General features: G+C 60.0%; 2 protein-coding genes across 6 annotated transcripts in view; both read left to right on the forward strand.

Annotated features, from left to right (window-relative positions):
* CLTCL1 (clathrin heavy chain like 1) overlaps positions 1-6,668 on the forward strand; it is a 94,632-nt gene extending 87,964 nt beyond the window's left edge. For 3 of the 4 annotated variants that reach the window (XM_025474863.3, XM_025474862.2, XM_049101886.1), the window contains 4 exons: positions 68-238; positions 3,080-3,301; positions 5,276-5,351; positions 6,135-6,668. In XM_025474863.3, the coding sequence (XP_025330648.1) occupies positions 68-238; positions 3,080-3,301; positions 5,276-5,351; positions 6,135-6,253 (588 nt within the window). In that variant the 3' untranslated portion in view covers positions 6,254-6,668. Of the gene's footprint in view, positions 1-67; positions 239-3,079; positions 3,302-5,275; positions 5,352-5,875; positions 5,916-6,134 lie in introns of all 4 variants that reach the window. The other variant, XM_025474864.3, reaches the window with a different exon arrangement.
* Positions 6,669-7,303: 635 nt separating this feature from the next.
* SLC25A1 (solute carrier family 25 member 1) lies at positions 7,304-10,558 on the forward strand. 2 transcript variants are annotated; one of them, XM_025474865.3, is made up of 9 exons: positions 7,304-7,469; positions 7,735-7,842; positions 7,988-8,087; positions 8,187-8,325; positions 8,790-8,874; positions 9,037-9,141; positions 9,341-9,456; positions 9,538-9,611; positions 9,824-10,558. In XM_025474865.3, exons 1-9 carry the CDS (start codon positions 7,385-7,387, stop codon positions 9,936-9,938), a joined length of 927 nt encoding a protein of 308 aa, XP_025330650.1. In that variant the 5' UTR covers positions 7,304-7,384; the 3' UTR covers positions 9,939-10,558. The 2 variants fall into 2 exon arrangements, with proteins under 2 accessions (XP_025330650.1, XP_048957844.1); XM_049101887.1 differs by lacking the exons at positions 7,304-7,469; positions 7,988-8,087.
* The last annotated feature ends 7,697 nt before the right edge of the window (positions 10,559-18,255 follow it).

An 18,255-nucleotide genomic window follows, 5' to 3' on the forward strand; every position in this document is an offset into this window, starting at 1 on the left:
CCAGGGAGTAATTCTTGGTTGTCCATTCCACTGTGACCCTCACCCACGAAAGGCTGGGTCTTCCTAGGGTTTGAGGGCATCTATCGATGCCTACGACAACTTTGACAACATCGCCCTGGCACAGCGGTTGGAGAAGCACCAGCTGATTGAGTTCAGGCGCATTGCAGCTTATCTATACAAGGGCAACAGCCGGTGGGCCCAGAGTGTGGAGCTCTGCAAGAAGGACCATCTCTACAAGGTTAGTGTCCCAGTGCTCCATCCACCCCCCATGTGCTTCCTGATGACCACCACCCCCTCCCAGGAGACCCTCATGGTGGGGACAAGAAGGATGAAGTTAAGGGAGATGTGCTTGTAGAACACAGGGTTAGGATCCTTATCTATCATTAACATAGAGCCTCTTCACGGTTATTTGGATCAGAAGACTAGCTCCCATGGAGTTCAGTCTTTCCTGGCAGGTATTTGTGAGTCTCACTCTTCCCTAAGCAGAGTGTGGCAGCATTCACCTGGCACCTACTTTGCTTTCTATCCATCAAGATGTGGGGAATTAAAAAAAAAAATGTGGGGAATAAAGACTCCAAAGTGAAAATCACATTCACAATACTTATTTCTGCCATTGAGTGGTGGCTTGGTACCACCCTCGGGTCTGGATCCAGATCTGGGCATCTGGCAGCCAGGGTGGGCTGCTTGGAGAGGTCTCAGGCCCTTTGCTCCACCTGGCCTCAGCATCTCCCCAGTGGGGTAAAGTGCAGTTGCATGAGAGGGCCATTATTGTAATGTGCTGTGTGGCTAAGCTGATATCCAGGGGGTCCCCATGCAAGGAGCTTCTGGAGAGCCTTTTCCCAAGCCATGAGCTTGACCTAAAGATGTTACTCCCAGAACTGTCCTTGTCATTCCTGAGTTCCTTTCTAGGACGAGGACAGGCATCTCCCTCAGAGCACATTGGCTGAGGCCAGAGAACCCTGGATATCAGGGGCACATCAAGCTTCATCCCAATTGTTACTTCCAGTTTGGGACTGTTATGTGACATGTCCTCTCTTTTAGTGACAGTGCTCATGGTGTTACCTCAGATGCTGACAGAGCTCCTGCAAAGGGAACTCTGAGACAATTTGTCAGGGTGCTCAGGCTCTGGTGCTGGGAGGCGGCAGTGGGGGCTCCAACACACCAGTGGGAAGCTGCCCCCATCTAGGGGTCCCAGCTGTCCCATCCTGCCAGTGTGCATACCAGAGTCTTGAAAGTGCAGCCCCTTATCACTCAGTCAGTGAGTGAGTGAGCAAGCAGTGCTATGAGAACTGCCAGAAGGGCATCTGTCCACTTCAGCCAGCAGTCCCACTCAGAGCAATGTGTGCCAGGAAGAGAATCCACAAGGACAAAGCCATAGGCAGCAAGTTGTGGGCATACTTTCCAGTGCCCTGGTTTTTAGCGAGGGCGATTCTGACCCCCAGGGGATGTTTGGTTGTCATACCTGGGGGTGTGATGATACATCTAGTAAGTGGAGGCCACTGTGTGCTAGAAGGGCCCACAATGCACAGGCCCCCACCCCATACACATATGCAAGTGTCAGCCATGCCTTAGCAGTAGAGCCCGCCCTACATGGAAGTCCTGAGTGAGTGGTTGGTCAGTGTGCCACCTGGAGGGATTGGTGAGTGGCCAGTGCTAGCTTCTGGAATAGTCATAAAGGAATAAGAAGCACATTTTCCAGATTGCAGAGCTTGGATGTAAAAGCATAGTGGGCGTTTGGCTGTTAGGGGTAGCCACTTTGAGGTGTATTCACTCTACCTGAGAAGCCAGTGGAGTAGAGGTGGTGGTAACTCACGTTGGAGGCTGGGATTGTTGAGGAACAGCGGGACAGGTGGGGCATGAGGAAATGTATCAGGACATGGGAAGGTGAGGGTAGGGGCCCATACTCAGGTGTGTGAACAGACAATAGGTTCACAGATACCTCACGCCCACAAGTGAAGAACAGGAGCCTGCAGAGGTATAGTCACAGGCTGGAGATGATGAAGGACAGGGCGAGGGCCTGGAGCAGGGCCCTGGCAAGTGCTGCCAGTAGTTTGGGAGGGAGGTTGAGGGATGGGGACAAGGTAGAGAAGTCCCCCAATAGTGACATGGGCCAGGTCTTACTTTACAAGAAGTAAGAAGGTGTGAGAGAATCAAGCTTGGTTCTAGGCTGCAGGAGGAGGGCACAGACTGAGATCATCTGTGGGCCTCACTGCACCTGAATCCTCTAGGAAATTGCCATTGTAGACAGTTGAAGCACAAGGGTTCTGGAAACGTCCACTTTCTGATGAAGGCAGTTGAGGCTGTGAGGGTTTGTGAGATGGTCTCCAGGCCTGTGGAGGGAGAGAAGTGCCAAATTCTAGGTGCACATTGAAGATGAGCCAACCAAGGGTGGGCTCTGCTGGACTGGAGGACATGCAGAGAAAGTGCCGAGCAGCGACAGCATTGGTGTCAGAGGTCCAAGGAGACCTGAAGGCGTCCTGGAGCTTTCACTTGAGCCTCCGCTGACTTTGCACCCCTGCCATAAAAAGGCCAGTTGCCTTCATAGGAACAGCGTGGGGATGACACAGGATTCAGCAGACAGCAACAAGCAGGTGGGAGAGGATCATTTTAGGAGGAGGATCCAGAGGGGGGCCTCCACAGAGCTAGCTTACAGGATGTTGGGTCCCATGGGAGAGTCTCCCAAACAGACCTCAGAGGTTCGTGTCAGAGGACTGAGCAGGCAAGGAGCTGAGACCATGATGGCAGTCAGCAATTAGTAGGCAACTAGAATGCCTTTGAGACTGGTTGTGCCTGTCAGCTGAGAGGCCTCATCTTCGGGCTTCGGTCTCAGGTCCTCAAGGAGATGGTGGGATACCTGCTACAGAGGGCTGTTGGAGGGTCCGAGGAGCTGACGCACGCACTGGCAGTTTAGGCTGTTCAGTTCTTATCATTGTGATTAGAAAATTGAAATCACTAATTTGCTGGTGACTATTCACTGGGTGGGTATAATTCTTTATTTTAGACGGGCCAGGATGTCCTGCCGATCCAGAATGTGCTTCGGGCAGGACAGACCTGAGCTGTGTGTCTGCCTTGGTTGCAGGATGCCATGCAGCATGCTGCAGAATCCAGGGATGCTGAGCTGGCTGAGAAGTTGCTGCAGTGGTTCCTGGAGGAGGGCAAGCGAGAGTGCTTCGCAGCCTCTCTCTTCACCTGCTATGACCTGCTTCCCCCAGATGTGGTGCTGGAGCTGGCCTGGAGACACAACCTTGTGGACCTGGCCATGCCCTACTTCATCCAGGTGATGAGAGAGTACCTTAGCAAAGTAAGTACAGGCTCTGCCCTGGATCCCCCATGTAGCTCGGCTGTGACGCTAGCCTAGGTCCACAGAGGCCATGTGGTAGCCAGTGGCCTGTGTGGGACCAGCCCAAGTTGTCCAACCAGCCCCTCTCACCTTGAAGAGGGGCCTTTTGCCTTCACAGTTGAGTGGTTTTCTGCCCAACATTAACTTATTCTAGAAAATCACCTTGGGGGCCTCTGGATAGAAGTAAGCACTTCTTCCCCTTACATCAGCTCTCCTGTGCACTATGTGCTTGCCCACAGCCCAGGGTTTTTTTTGTTTGTTTGTTTGTTTGTTTGTTTGTTTGTTTAATTTATTTATGATAGTCACACAGAGAGAGAGGGAGAGGCAGAGACCCAGGCAGAGGGAGAAGCAGGCTCCATGCATCAGGAGCCTGACGTGGGTCTGGATCCCAGGTCTCCAGGATCGTGCCCTGGGCCAAGGGCAGGCGCTAAACCGCTGCGCCACCCAGGGATCCCCAGCCCAGGGTTTTTGTGATGTGAGAATAGCAAGGCACCAGCACACAGCCCATGGGCTCCATCCCCATATGGTCTATTAACCTTTCAGCGCACCTCCAGTGGAGTTTGGGGTGCATTTGTTGGCATACCTGTCATGGTAACCCCCCTTTTGCTGAGCACTTAGTAGGAATGGCAACACCTTGACGGGTAGGTAATCATCCCCTCTACAGCTGTAGTCATGGGTTTGGGTCCAAAGCTGATTGATGAAGACTTGGGCTCAGACCCACATCTTCCTGGCCCCAGGGCCATACTCATGTCTCAGTAAATTGCTTCTACTATTCCGGATGTCACTTAGTGGCCCTAGCATCCTACTCTGGCTTTCTTTGCAGGCTGGTGAGCTGTTTAATGAGGTGGTAGTGTCTGATTTTAGCTCTCCCTGTGTGTTGAAGCCCTAGGAGTTCCTGTCTGGGGCCTAGTTGAGCCACTGTCCAGAGACCCTTGTCACCTAGTCTGGTTTGTTTCTAAGGCTGCAGGAAAGTTGTTGCTCACACCTCTGAACCCCCTGGCTCTCTCAGTGGAGGGCAGGCCTAGCTTAGATCTCAGTCTGAGTGTGAGCTAGCTGAAGGAAGAGAGTGGATTGCCAGTCTCCTGCACTGTCTTGCTCCTTCCTCCCCTCAGCTCTGGTCCCAAGGAGGGAAGGGGAAGGGGGTGTAACGGGGCCAGTAACAGGGCTGTTTCTGCTAATGTTCTGGTACCTGGCCTCATCCCTCCTGGGCCCAAGTGCACACAAGAATTTCTTCTTGTTTTGGGGGTGGGGGGTGGCAAAGGGGTAGGAGGGATGCCCCAGACACACAGTGCTGTCTGCCCTGCAGGCCCCTGGCACTGCCTTGCTCTGTTCCCTCCCCATATGTGTGTCTGCTCCAGCCTGTGGGTACTGCATGGGCAGCCCCTGCTGAAGCCTCAAGGAAGAGCAAGGAGGCAGCCTGTCCTCAGATGGCTGTTGCTGCCCCTCTCTCTGAGGTGGCTCATCCTCCCTGCCAGGTGGGATGTCCTACATGTCAAGTGACTGATCTCCTCAGGAAGGGGGGCAGGGCAGCCTGGACTAGCTGGATGTAGGAAGTGCTACGTTGTCTTAGCAGTGTCCCTGATCCAGAGGAGGACCTAGCCCTATGAGTCGTGCCGCACATGCAGCCTGCAGTCACTGGCCACTGCTCTGATGCACCAGGCAGCCCAGTGCCTGCTTGGAAAGCACTGGGCTGGAACAACAGCCAGAGGTCACCAGGGCCCCCTTGGCCATTCCATGTCTACCCAGTTATAGAGGTTTCACCTTCTTGTGGAGCAGGGCAGTGGTCACTGTGGGTACAGCCTCTGCCCTCCAGCCATCCCCCACTCTGACTTTGCTGGAGGCTGTGTGCCACCTCCCTGCCCCACATTCACCTCCTGACCCAGACCTGAACACGGCCTGGCAGGCAAGCACTTGAGTGCTCTCACCTCTTTGCAGGTAGACAGACTAGACGCCTCAGAGAGCCTGCGCAAGCGAGAGGAGCATGTGGTGGAGCCTGCCCCTCTCCTATTTGGTAGGTGGTCCCCCATTGCCCCTAGTCCCCTGTCCCTAGGGAGGGGAGAGAGGGAAGGTGATTCATAGTGTCCTTCCCTGGCTGGGCTTCAGATCCGAGAGGGAATGGACAGGGTGGGGGACAGAAGCACCCAACAGCTGCTGGGTGTGAAGAGGTCAGTGTATCCAGGAATGTGCACAGCCATCGTCCTCCCTTTTCGGAGGGTACGTGCCTTCTGCGAAGGTGCCCCTGCCTGCTCCTTTGCCTAGCAACTGCCTAACTCGGGTCTGCTGCTGTGCACTGCTCTGCCTGGCTCCGGGCAGCAAGGCTGCTGCTGGCTTTGACTTGAGAGCCTGTCTGGATGGCCTGGCCTTTGAGCAGACAGATTGGTTGGGGTCTGAAGTGTGTTGCAGGGCTAACAAATGCCTGAGGGTGTCGTGTGAGCACACAGCACGTGAGCCTAGTCTCAAGTCTCCCACCAACTGTGTCCTCACGATCATTGTGACCCCCTACCACCACCATTAATGTCAATCTGGTTTTTTTAGATTTTGATGGGCATGATTGAGACCCAGCCATTTGAGCTAAGTAAGTGTCCCATTTTGGGACTAGCTTACCCCCTAGCCTGGCCAGCCTCTGTGGCTGCTCCCACAATAGCAGCTCCTACTGTCCTTGCCCCCAGGCACCTGTTCTCCAGTGCCTGAGCCTTGGGTGGTCAGGGCTGGTCTGTGACCCTGCTCCTCGGGCCCCTGGCCACTTGGGGGCAGCAGGAGCTCTGCTTACCTAACTCTGCTTCTCCCTCTGCAGGCCAGCAGCTGATGCTGACAGCAGGCCCTGCTGCAGGCCCTGCTCCTGCTGGCTTCCCCTATGGATATACTGCTGCACCTGCCTTCGCCCAGCCTCCTGTGTACGGCTTCAGCGTGTAGTGGGCGCTCAGTGGCTACACAACTCTATGGGGTTATTGACCTCAAGGAGTATGTCACCTCAGAAGCACAGAGGATCCTGATGGGAGGCGGGGACACCTGGACATTATTTATTTTTGCTGAGGCCCAGTGATGGCAGCCTGTGAACCATCCTCACACCTGGGGCGGCCAGGGTAGCCACTGACTGCACAAGACGACCAGCTCTGGTGGACTCCTGCCTCCAGGCCCTCTGGCTGGAGCCAGCATTCCTGGGGAGTTCTCATCAGGGATTCCCCGCCTTTGGTGGGAGGGGCACCCAGTTTTCGCTCTGCACTGGCGAATCTGCCGGCTCCAGGCCCCTTTGCAGACAACAGACTTTCTAACCTGGCCCTGAGCCTCCTACCGATCATGAATATTAAAGTCGGTTTATCAAGGCAAAGCTTCCCTGCTTGGTGCTGGTGTGGGTGGTAGGGGACAAAAGATTTGTTGGGGCCTCTTGGGATGGGGACCTGCGTCTGCTCGGGGAAGAAGCCGCGCAGGAGGAGGATAGCCAGGGTGCACCGGGGGTCTTCTCCTGCGTGCTCCCCATGGAGCTCTAGATACCGTAGGGGGAAGGGCAGCTGCACTGCCCGTTGGGTGTCGGAATGCCAAACCCTGAAGCACCGGGAACGGGACGAGCCCCGTGTGTCCTGGGGGAGGGCCTGCGCGTCTCTCCGCCCGCGACTTCCCGGGGACCCAGCCGCTCAGGCCGAGGCAAAGACCACGAGACAAGCTCCTTCCCGTGCCGGATTGTGCCAGAGGCCGGGGCGGGTTTTAGAAACTGCACCTTGACCCGCAGCTCCAGGCCGGGGCACAGCACCGCCTCCCAAGGTCTCTGTGCTCGGCCATTGGCTAGGCTGCCGGCCCCGCCCCGGCGCCTGCCTCGCTCGCCCCGCCCCGGCCTCAGTTTCCCGGCCGGCGCGGGGCGGGCCGGGGGCGGGGCCCGGCTCGGACCACGCGGGGCGGAGCCCGGGAGCTGACGCGACCGCCCCGCCCCCCGGGCCATAACCGGCCGCCGCCGCCGCCGCCGCGGACCGAGCGCGGAGAGCAGGAGGCTCGGACCCGAGGCCGACGCCGGGCGCCCCGCCTCCCCGCCTCCCCGCCTCCCCGCCTGCTATGGCCGCGCCCCGCGCCCTGGCGGCCGCCGCGCCCGCGTCCGGGAAGGCCAAGCTGACGCACCCGGGGAAGGCGATCCTGGCAGGTGGGCCCCCTCCCCGGCACACGGGCCCCCGGGCTGCCCCCTCCGTCGGCCCCACCACGCTTCCGGGTGGGCCCGGGACACCGAGGCCCCGCCCCACTTCCGGGTCGGGCGGGGGGCGCGGCCCGGGTCCCCACGGGCCAGGGCGACGTGGGTGGGGCGGGGGCCGCCGCGGGCCCTCCCCTTCCCCGCCGGCGCGGGACAAGGTCTGGGCGGGCCGGCCTGGCGCCGGGCGGGGGTCTCAGGGCCGGGTCCCTGGTCCCCTCAGGCGGCCTGGCGGGCGGCATCGAAATTTGCATCACCTTCCCCACCGAGTACGTGAAGACCCAGCTGCAGCTGGACGAGCGCTCGCACCCTCCGCGGTACCGGGGCATCGGTGAGTAGGGCGCTGCGGCGCGGGAGGGGAGGGGAGGGGCGGCGCGGCTCCGGCACGGCGGGCCCCTGCGCGCGGGAGCAGCCCTGGCGGGCCGCGGGGGGCGGGTCTCGGGGCGGCTGGGGTCGCTGAACGCCCCCTCCTCCAGGGGACTGCGTGCGGCAGACCGTCCGCAGCCATGGCGTCCTGGGCCTGTATCGAGGCCTCAGCTCCCTGCTCTACGGCTCCATCCCCAAAGCGGCCGTCAGGTGAGGCGGGCTGGGGCGGCCGCGGCCGAGGGAGGGCACCCCGGGCGGCTGCAGCCCCTCTCACCCCACTGCCCCACCCCCACCCACCCCCGTCCCCAGGTTCGGGATGTTTGAGTTCCTCAGCAACCACATGCGGGATCCCCAGGGACGCCTGGACAGCACCCGGGGGCTGCTGTGCGGCCTGGGTGCCGGCGTCGCCGAAGCTGTGGTGGTCGTGTGCCCAATGGAGACCATCAAGGTGAGGAGGGGTAGGGGGTGCAGAGGGGTGCAGAGGGATGCTGGGGTGGCCGGGGCCAGTCTGCTCTTGTGCTCCATGGAGCCTGGCAAGGCGTGCAGGGGGCAGGCCTAGGGAGCTGGGTGCAGGAAGTGTGCTGTAGACTGGACTCTGTCCTAAAGGCAATGGAGCAAGTGACATTAGGATTTTTAACAACACTTTTATAAACAGAAAACATAAGATAATGCATGTTTCCTGCCTAAGCTGTGGGAAATAACCAGCAAATACAACTGCAGAGACTGGCCAGCCCTCTGTTTCCTGGGGCCTTGTGTCCCTTCGTGGCCTTGGGTGGCCTTATTTCCAGGTAAAGAGCTGCACCTCCAACCTTGATCTGCTGTTTGGGCCCTGGGCCTGCCTGCAAGGCAAAGGGTGAAGCATGCCCTTCCAGTGGAATCCTGAGAACCAGTGCCTTTGCTCCCCTCTCACAGGTGAAGTTCATCCACGACCAGACCTCTCCCAAACCCAAGTACAGAGGATTCTTCCATGGGGTCCGGGAGATTGTGCGGGAACAAGGTGAGCCATGATGCCTTCCTCCTCAGGTCGGCCGAGGGACCTTGGCCAGACTGGCCTGCATTTCCCCCTTCCTACTTTGGTGCTCTAATGCGCCACTCCCCCGACTCCCCGGACTGGGGCCTGGAAGACACCAGTATGACTCCCATGTCTGTCTGCCCCTAGGGCTGAAGGGGACCTACCAGGGCCTCACAGCCACCGTGCTGAAGCAGGGATCTAACCAGGCCATCCGCTTCTTCGTCATGACCTCCCTGCGTAACTGGTACAGAGGTATGTATCTGTTGGGTCGGCTACCCCAAGACCCTACCTCCAGCCACTCTGGGTTAGGCTCCTTCTCTTCAATCCTCCTGGCCAGGACCTCCTGGGGCCCCCACATTCAAAGGCTCTGGTCCATGCTCCTCCCCAGCCCTGAAGAGCCCTCCCCTTTGACTTCCTATCACTTTCTGATTGAAACCCTACCCCCACCCAGGGGACAACCCCAACAAGCCCATGAACCCACTGATCACTGGAGTGTTTGGAGCTGTGGCTGGTGCAGCCAGTGTCTTCGGGAACACTCCTCTGGATGTGATCAAGACTCGCATGCAGGTAAGGGTGGGGCCAGAAAGGGGGTAGGAGTTTGTGACAGGCTAGCCGCTGAACCCCCTGTGGCATGCTGCTGTCCTTCAGGGCTTGGAGGCGCACAAATACCGGAATACATGGGACTGTGGCTTGCAGATCCTGAGGAATGAGGGGCTCAAGGCGTGAGTGTGGCAGGGGGCGGGCCAGGGCTGTAGTCCCCACTCCAGGCCCTCCCCGGCCTTCTACCTGGGCCTCCCCCCATAACTGCTGCCAGCCCCAGGCTATCCTCCAGGGAGTCTTTACCTTTAGGTTCCTGCCCTTGTCCCTCTGGTGTCTGGACCATCCTCACTGTCCAGGGACAATTCTTCATCTGCCTTCTCCCCTCCAACCCCAGATTCTACAAGGGCACCATCCCCCGCCTGGGCCGGGTCTGCCTGGATGTGGCCATCGTGTTTGTCATCTACGATGAAGTGGTGAAGCTACTCAACAAAGTATGGAAGACAGACTGAGTCACTGAGGGGGTCTGCATGGGGGCTGCCCCCAGGTGCCTCCAGACCAGTACTCCCACTGCCCTCTTCTCACAATTCCAGTGCAGTCGTGCCAAAAGGCCCCTTTCCCCTGTTCCTTGCACTCCATGGCCTGGGTCTATCCCCTGTAGCCATCGAGTCCATATGTCCCTTAGTGCCGTACGTCCCCTGTGGTGTGTATGACACCACTATTGTGTCCATGTGTCTGGCCAAGGTTAGGTATCCGTCTGGCCTTTGAATCTGTGCCCACTTGTCCATGTGCTTACTCATGAGCCGTGTGCCTGTGTTTCATGTTCAGTGTCAAGTGACCCTGTGCCCCGCTTCCCGGGGTGCCCATGTGGCTTGGGTCCACGGCCCTGTAGCCATGGCCCGGTCCCAGCCCGGTGCCTTCCACCCTGGGCAGCAGGGGCACCTGCTCCAGCCTACCACAGCTGCCTCCGGGCCTCAGCCTGGCCTCACCGCATTCCAGGGGCTACATGCCCCCTGCTTCTCCCGCCACTGGCCTTAATTGGCCCTTGGGCCCTCCCTCCGCCCGGGACAGGGTGGCATCCGCCACTCTCAGGACCACCCTCCCAAGGCAGAATAAACCGGATCCTGTCGCAGCCTCCTGTCCCTGTGTGGGCCCATCTATGGGATAACAATGGCCGTGCCTCTGCAGAGAGCAGGCCCACCGCCTCACCAGAGGACAGTGGCAGGAGTACAGGGAAGGAGGGCAGCAGGCAGGCTGGTGGGTGAGCCAGCTGTGGCCACAGCGTCAGCTCCCAAGAGGCCTGGCTCCATGAAGCCAAGGAACATTTGGACTCTCTCCAGGCCATGCTTGTGGCCTTTGGGCAAGGTTCTGCAGGGTCAGCTAGTAGACATGCCCTTGGGGTCACCTGGCAGGCAGCACTGAGTGAACAGAGTGAGAACTGCCCATCCCCAGGGGTTGGGCCTGGGAGACTGCACGCCAGGACCCTTGACTGCCCCTCAGCCTATGGCCCCGCATACCTTACTCCCTCACAGTTTCTCTGTGGTCTGCTTGTAGGGAAGTGCTTTGGGGCATCCAGTTTCTGAGGCTCTGAGCAGGGGGGCTTTGCTCACTTCTTTACCCTGGCTAAGAGACAGCTGCTGTGGGGCAGCAGGGAGTAGAACCGCCCAACCAGGGCCCCAGGACCCCACCTCGCCCCCAGATCAGAAGCTGGGAACCACAACCCAGGGCCAAGTGGAAGAGATCCGAGAGCAGGATGGAATAAACCAGGGCCTCTGACTGCAGGGGCAGAAGGTACTTTGCTGTCCAAGTGATCTATGGGTAAGAGTCACTCAAGGGTTTGGCTCAGATTGGGAAATAACTTGCCAACAGGAGCCTCTCAGTAAGCAGGTCTGGTCCTTAGAGCTGCTCCTTTTAGGGGAGAGTGCCCTGCCCCCGCAACCTCCCACAGCGCCGAGATCCGAGGAACACTTGTAGGCATAGGGGTACAAGGAAAATGGTTTTGAAGGACTGGGCAGTGCACACTTGGTGCTCTTGGGAGATACCAATCATAGCCACAATTGAGGAGAACGAGCCCCACAGCAAAGCCTGCCTGCCCCCTGAGGCCAGCGGCTGTCTCCCACACACATACCAGGGCATGCAGGCCCAGACACAGGCCGCCAGCTCTGTGGTGACAGGCAGCGCTTGCCTATGGCACAGGCCACTGAGGCCAGGGGGCACACAGCAGCCAGCATCTGTGGACAGTGGTGGGGAACAGAAAGAACCTTGGCTCTCATTTGCCCACCGTGTAAGGGTAGGTATAAGCTCAATTTCCTAATCTGTGAAATGGGGTGACTGAAAAACCCGTCCCATCCTTAGAGTGCTTAGTACAATGCCTAATACAGTAAGCCCTCGCATGTGTAGTTTTTGTTTGGGTTGCAGGAGATTATTTACAGTCTCCCAGAGTTCCAGGTAGTTCGTAGAGCAGGCAAGCCCAGTGCTGAGCCCCAAGGGGACTCGATATCCCCAACACTGACTGTCCAGAATGGTATCCATTCACTGGCTGCACACCAGCACCCCAGAGGCCTGTCCCCTTCAGTCACTGGGAGGATAGGGCTGAAGCTAACCCCACCTAGGAGCAACCTAGGTCCCATTCCTCTCTCCAGGAGGGCCAGGAACCCTATCACGGGGCCACATTGCCTCTCCTGTGCCTCCAGCACAATGTGGACAATGGGAGGCCAGCCCCCTGGGGCTGTGATTACAGAAGAGCCACCCACTGTGGTGGAGGCAATCCCACCCCCTTCGCGCAGCCTGAATTAGTAGGCGGCCTTGGTTCTCTGTGGAGACCTGAGGGAGGGGGCAGGAGGGGAGGGGTGTCCTGTATGCGGGAAAGAGCAGGTGTCCGGGCGTGCAGAGAGCAGCTGAACAAGCAGGTAGGGACCTGGAGGGAGCCCAGCTGCATTCAACCAAGACCCCAAAAGGGTGCAGAGGAGGACGACGGGGACCGTAGCCCTGTGGCAGTGGGGGAACAGAGGAGGAATGTGTGCAGGTCTTCAAGTAATTGGTAGAACAACTTCCAACCCCGTCTCCCACAGACCTGGACACAGCCCCGTTGTGGGTAGGGGGTGCGGTGGAGGAACCCCAGGAGGTGGGGGGGGGTCTGCACGTCAGGGGAGAGATGGGAGCTGACAAGTGTGGGGAGTCCAGGTCACCGTGTCCCGGCCCCACTCAGGGCCTCAGTGCGAGGCCGGAGGCCACAGCCAGCCTCACTCGGCCTCAGGCAGCCTCACTGTCACGCATGGCCTCGAGCGGGGGATCCTAACCTAATGTAGCCAAAGGGGACAATGGCCTCGGCCAGGGCAACCAAGCAGAGGGTGAGGTAGTGGCTACTCCTGGGCAGGGCTCGGCCGGCCGCCAGCCGTGTGGTCATTGCTGCGGGGCTGGGGCCGGGTGTCCTACCGCTTTAGGCGGGGCCGCACGCCCGCAGCTGTCCTCCAGCCCCCTGCTGCCTTGAACCCACCCCCTGCTCTGCCCCTACTGCACAGGCATCCCCTGGATTTTTCTGTGTCCTTGTGTAGGTGATGAATGGCAGGCAGAGTTTACTGCACAAAAAACCCAGTCACTCCTGAAGTGGGTCTGTCCCCTTTTAGCCAACAAAGAGAATTGTTCTTCGGATCGTGCCCTCAGCCTTTATGGCCAACAGAATCTCAGTTGACGATGCCAGAGTATTTTCCTCTCTGTACTTCCTCCGCGTTTTCAGATTCCCCAGACAAAGAAAGGGTCCTTGGGGAGGGGCACAGAATGGGGGGGGGGGGTGTCTGAGCGGCTCCTGCCACAACCAGATCGGGGAGCAGGGTCTGGTCGCCCCAGGGACCAGGCCAGAGATGCATGCAGTGAAGAGCTGGCCGCAAAGGGCAACTTGGAGGCCCCGGACAACACTCAGGGCTGCGGGGGACTTGAGCCAGGCAACCACGTGGGTGACCCGTGGGAAGCAAGGCGGCCCCGCTGCGGTCGGTCTCCATCTCCCCTCCTCCACACCCGCCTGGCAATACCCCTGAGGGCAAGCTCCCCTTCTCGCCGCCCCCCTCAGTTTGGGTCGGACCCTGACCCTCCCCAGCGGCTGTCATCTGTGTCCCAGGCAGGCCACGCCCACCTCCCCAGAGTCCTCCACCGGGCAGGCCGGACCCGGGGGGCTCGGCCGCGGTGGAGGGGGGGCTGTCCCGAAGTGACCTCGAGGGGTAACGCATCCCACCGCCTCTGCCCCGAAGCGGAGCTCAGATGACCGCCGGGGCCTGCCGCCCGACCCCCGGCCGAAAGCACCGAAGACGCGGGGGCCTCGGGCGGCGCGGCCAGTCCGTCCGTCTGCGCCCGGGGGCCCCACACAGGCTGACCGAGGCCCCGCAGCGCCCTCCGCACCCGCGCCGCCCGGTGACCTGACGAGGACCCCGCAGGGCTGCGACGGGCGAAGGTAATCCGCCGCCCGCGCTGGTGACCCGGGGCCTTGTCCGGACCGGGCCACGGGGAAGGAGCGAGGGCGGCTGCGAGAGGCCGCAGGCCGTCGGGGCGTCTCTCAGCCCTCGCCCTGGAGGTCCGGGGCCGGGCCCGCGGGCGCAGAAGGCACCCTGGGGGCTGCCCGGGCCCACCTGTGTTCCCGGCCTTGGGGACAGCCAGCGAGAGCCCGAGCGGAACGGCGGCCGCCCGCGGCGGGGACGCTCGCGCCCGGAAGTCGGGGCGGCTCGCGCTGATGGCGTCACGGGCGCGCTCCCGGCGGAGGCTCGCGCACGCGCCCTGGGGCTCGGCCGCGCTCGGAGCGGCTGGGGCGTCGGAGGCCGGTGGTGGGCGCCGCCGGAGCCCGCGGGCCTCGCGTGTTACCGCCGGTGCCCGACACTCTCCGCTCCCCCGAGTCGCTGAGGCCCCGCGCCGGCGACCGACTGTCCCCGCGGGACGCTGCCGGCCGGAGGAAGCCGCCCCCGCGCCCCCCGCGCCCCCCGCGCCCCGCCTGCAGGTGCTGCCCCGGGCTGGGCCTCCCCGCGGCAGCGCGCTTCCGCCTCGCCCCAGACCGGCAGCCGCGGTCCGCTCCACCTACGTGCAGGTGGGGACTGGCCCGGCGCCCGGTTGCCTGCCTGGGCGCCCACAGCCGAGCTCCCGGGGCAGAGCCTGGGCCTGTAGCTCCGCGTGTCCCCTCCACGGAGCCCGGGCTGGACAGGGCTCTGCCGAGGGAGGGAAGGGAACTTGGGAGACCGTCTTTTCCTCCCCTCGCATGTGTTTACTTCGGTGCCCCCAGCCTCAGCCGCGGGAGAGGAGATGGGGTCAGGGGATGGCACCAACGGGGCTCCACCAGCCTCTCCGCTGCCGCCTCCCGCCCCATCGTGCCGGCCTGGCCACCTTCGGACCAGCCATCTGTTGCTGGCCGTGGGCTTGTGTAGGCACAGTGGCCTTGCCACATCCTCATTGCCTAGGGTGTTGACACCCCTCTGAGTTTCCTACTCTAGGAGCCTGTCGTTAGCAGCCCAGGAAGAGGCAAAGGGGCTGGAGGGTGTCCCTCCAGCAGGCAGCAGTGAGCACAGGTGGTGCGACTGGACCATGGCGCCTCCTGGCTGGACCTTTCCTTCTCTCAGCCAGCCCTGTTTCGCAGATGGGAAAACCCAGGCAGAGACAAAGGACTATCCAGGACCTATGGAGGCCCCAGTCTGCACGGCCCCACTGGCCTCAGCTAGTGCGAGAGGGCTGGAGACAAGCAGTGGGGAGACAGCAGGCAGCATCACATCAGTTCTGACTGAATAAGTCAGCAAATAGGCCCCTCGGGGGTCCAGACCCTGAGAAGGGACCCCAAGAGAGACCCAAGAAGGGTTTGCAAGTGGTGGCTCCTTGCGATCTCCATCAGCATCCCTCGGCCTGTGTCCTGCCTCCCGGTCATGATGGGGACGGTGTATGCTTTACTGAGGAACCCACGCTCAGTGGGGAAGCTGACCCCCAGGGCTGCAAGCTTTACTGAGGAACCCACGCTCAGTGGGGAAGCTGACCCCCAGGGCTGCAAGCGGTGATCAGGCCAGAGGTGGAGTGCGGGGGAGGACAGAAGGGAAGCGTGTCCCCAAGGATGGGCAGGGACCGTGTTCTCTGATCTCCCAAAAAGGCTGGCAGAGGGGGAGGCTAGAGCCAAGAGCCTGGCTGCACTCACACCTAGGGGGTAGGTGTCTGCATCAGCCCCTTGGCCTGATGAAATGGGGTGCGCATCCTTACCTCTGCTCCTCAGGACCAGGCTCGGCCCAGGCAGCTGGGGAAACCGAGAGCAGCCTCTGGGCCTGGACCGCAGAGGTCCCGTGGCCACTCGGGGCCAGAGGTGTCCTCCACCGCTGGCGCACTCCCTGCTGACAATTGAGCGGCCAAAGCAGATTAACCCGGGTGCTAATCCCCCCTAATGGCTTCAGAATCCCCGGCGCTGAGCAGCTAAGCCGGCCTTTCTCTGTGGCCGTGGCCGGGCCCTCCCCGCGGCTTCAGCCCCGCGACCGCGCCGATACTATCTCAGCCCGCCCGGCCCGCGGGTCCCGCGCTAATCCCCGGCGCTCGCTTTCTTCCCCGGCCCGCTCAAGATCGGCCGATTGGCGTTTGATTATGGCTGCTATAGAAGGCCTCTTTGTGCTATTGGCCCTAAATCCCCTAATTCCGTGATAAAGGAGGCATTAGCAGCGTTTGCTGCAGAGAAAGGCACCAGGATGAAAGAAAGCAATCAGGGGAATCCTGATGGCCTCGCCTGCCGGGCCTGGGAGGGAGACAGGAAAGGGGGTCCGGAAAGAGGAGGGGATGTAGGAGGAGGGGGAGGAGAAAGGAGGGGTGCTGCCTCCAGGAGCCCAACTCCCCACCTCCATCCTGAGCCTGCCTCACCCAGCCCTGGACTGCACCTAGGACCCCTCCCCACTTCCACCCTGGCTGCCTCTCTGCTGGATGCGAGGACCCCTCCCCTCTTGCACCATCCTTGCACTTGCTGAGACCTAACCCCCAAACCCACCGGGGCCTTGCTGCGCCTGCCTTGCACTCCAGTGTCTGTCCAAAGCCGACGATCTCTCAGGGCTCTTCTGCAGATCCATTCTTCCCATGGCCCTTGATGCTCCTGCATCTGTCCCTCTCTTTTGGCAGTAACCGGCTTTGACCAGTCCTGGAAGCAGCCGGGTCTGCTCTTCAGTGTGGAAAACAGAAATGAGGGCATCCAGTGTTGACTAGGATTGTTGATAGAGCGTGTGCAGGGAAAGAGGCCCTGAGCTCTCTGGTGTTGCAGTGGGGTGAGTAGGAAGGGCCCCTCTGCAGAGACCACCATGAGCCCTGGGGTGGGCCTGAGACGAGCCAGGCTGGCTGTGCACTAGACTCGTTGGAGGAGCTGACCCGGAATGTGGGCATCAGGGGAGAAGCCAGAGGCCAGTGGGGCAGACGGACAGAAGTGGCAAAGTCCAGGGGCTGGGGGACCACGGACGCAAAGGGACTAATCCTCAGGATCCTCTTATCCTGAGAATATGAAGCAGGGGAGCACTCTGATTGGATTTGTTTGTAGAGATCACTGCTGGCTCTGTGGGCAGGCTCACCCCTCTGAGGCTGGGACGGCCCTGTGGCCGGTGAGCACTTACCAAGGCGCTCAAGTGGGCAGGTGGGCCACGAAACCTGAATGGACAGGTGTGCATTTATCCAGGTGACTAGGTAGAAAGGTGGGCCATTTACCAAGGGGGTCAAGTAGACGGGTGTGCGCCCATGGGTGGCGTCGTGGAGGCTGCTGGGACTCTGTCCGGATGCCTTCAGTGGTCAGCCCATCTGTCCTGCTGCTTTGAGTGTTGGTGGCTAATGGAGCACAGCTGCCTCCACCTTGAAGCACTGTCCCTGGTGACGGGCCCTCCCACACTCCCTCTGCTCAGGGCAGAGCTCAGCCAAGAACTGACTGGCATAAGGGTGCAAAAGACTGGTCCTTACTTTGCCTCAAGGCAATTCAGATCTGTGAAGCCACCAGTGCTTCCATATGGGATTTCAGGAAGCTGACTCCAACCAAGACCACCTTCTCACCTAGCACTCTCCATTCCTCACCCTGCCCTGTCCTGCTTCCAGGGTAACTGACCATCTCAGTTTCCTGACACTAAAGACTTTACCAGAAGGTAAATGTCATTGCCCAAACCAGAATGGTTGCTCACGTTACACCTCTGTTGTGTCCCACAAAAAGAGATGTCGAAATTCTAAACCCTGGTACCCGTGAATGTAAACTTAACTGGAAATAGGGTGTTTGCAGCTGTATTTAAGATGTAAATTAAGATGAAGTCATAGTGGAATAGGGTGGGCCTTTAATCCAATATGACTGATATCTTTATAAGAATTAAGAGACAGAGGGACGCCCCGGGTGGCCCAGCGGTTGAGCGCCTGCCTTTGGCTCAGGGTGTGATCCTGGAGTCCCGGGATCGAGTCCCACATCGGGCTCCCTGCATGGAGCCTGCTTCTCCCTCTGCCTGTGTCTCTGCCTCTTTCTGTGTCTCTCATGAATAAGTAAATAAAATCTAAAAAAAAAAACTAAAAGAAGTAAGAGACAGAGGCAGACACACACAGAGAGGGAAAAGCCACGTGATGCATAGACACACAAGGAGAAAGTGACGTGATGACAGACATAGAATGGAGCAATGCATCTACAGGCCAGGGGGCACCAAGGATTGCCGGAAGCACTGGAAGCTAAGGAAAAGGCATGGAACAGATTCTCACCTAGAGCACAGCCCTGTGGACCCCTTGATTTTGGACCTTTGGCCTCTAGAACTGAGAGAATAAATTTCTGCTGTGGTAAGCCACACAGACTGAGGGACGTGGTTAAGGAAGACCTAGCGGGATCCCTGG

The sequence above is a fragment of the Canis lupus genome, chromosome 26 (genome assembly GCF_003254725.2).
Source record: "Canis lupus dingo isolate Sandy chromosome 26, ASM325472v2, whole genome shotgun sequence".
Taxonomy (NCBI): Eukaryota; Metazoa; Chordata; class Mammalia; order Carnivora; family Canidae; genus Canis; species Canis lupus.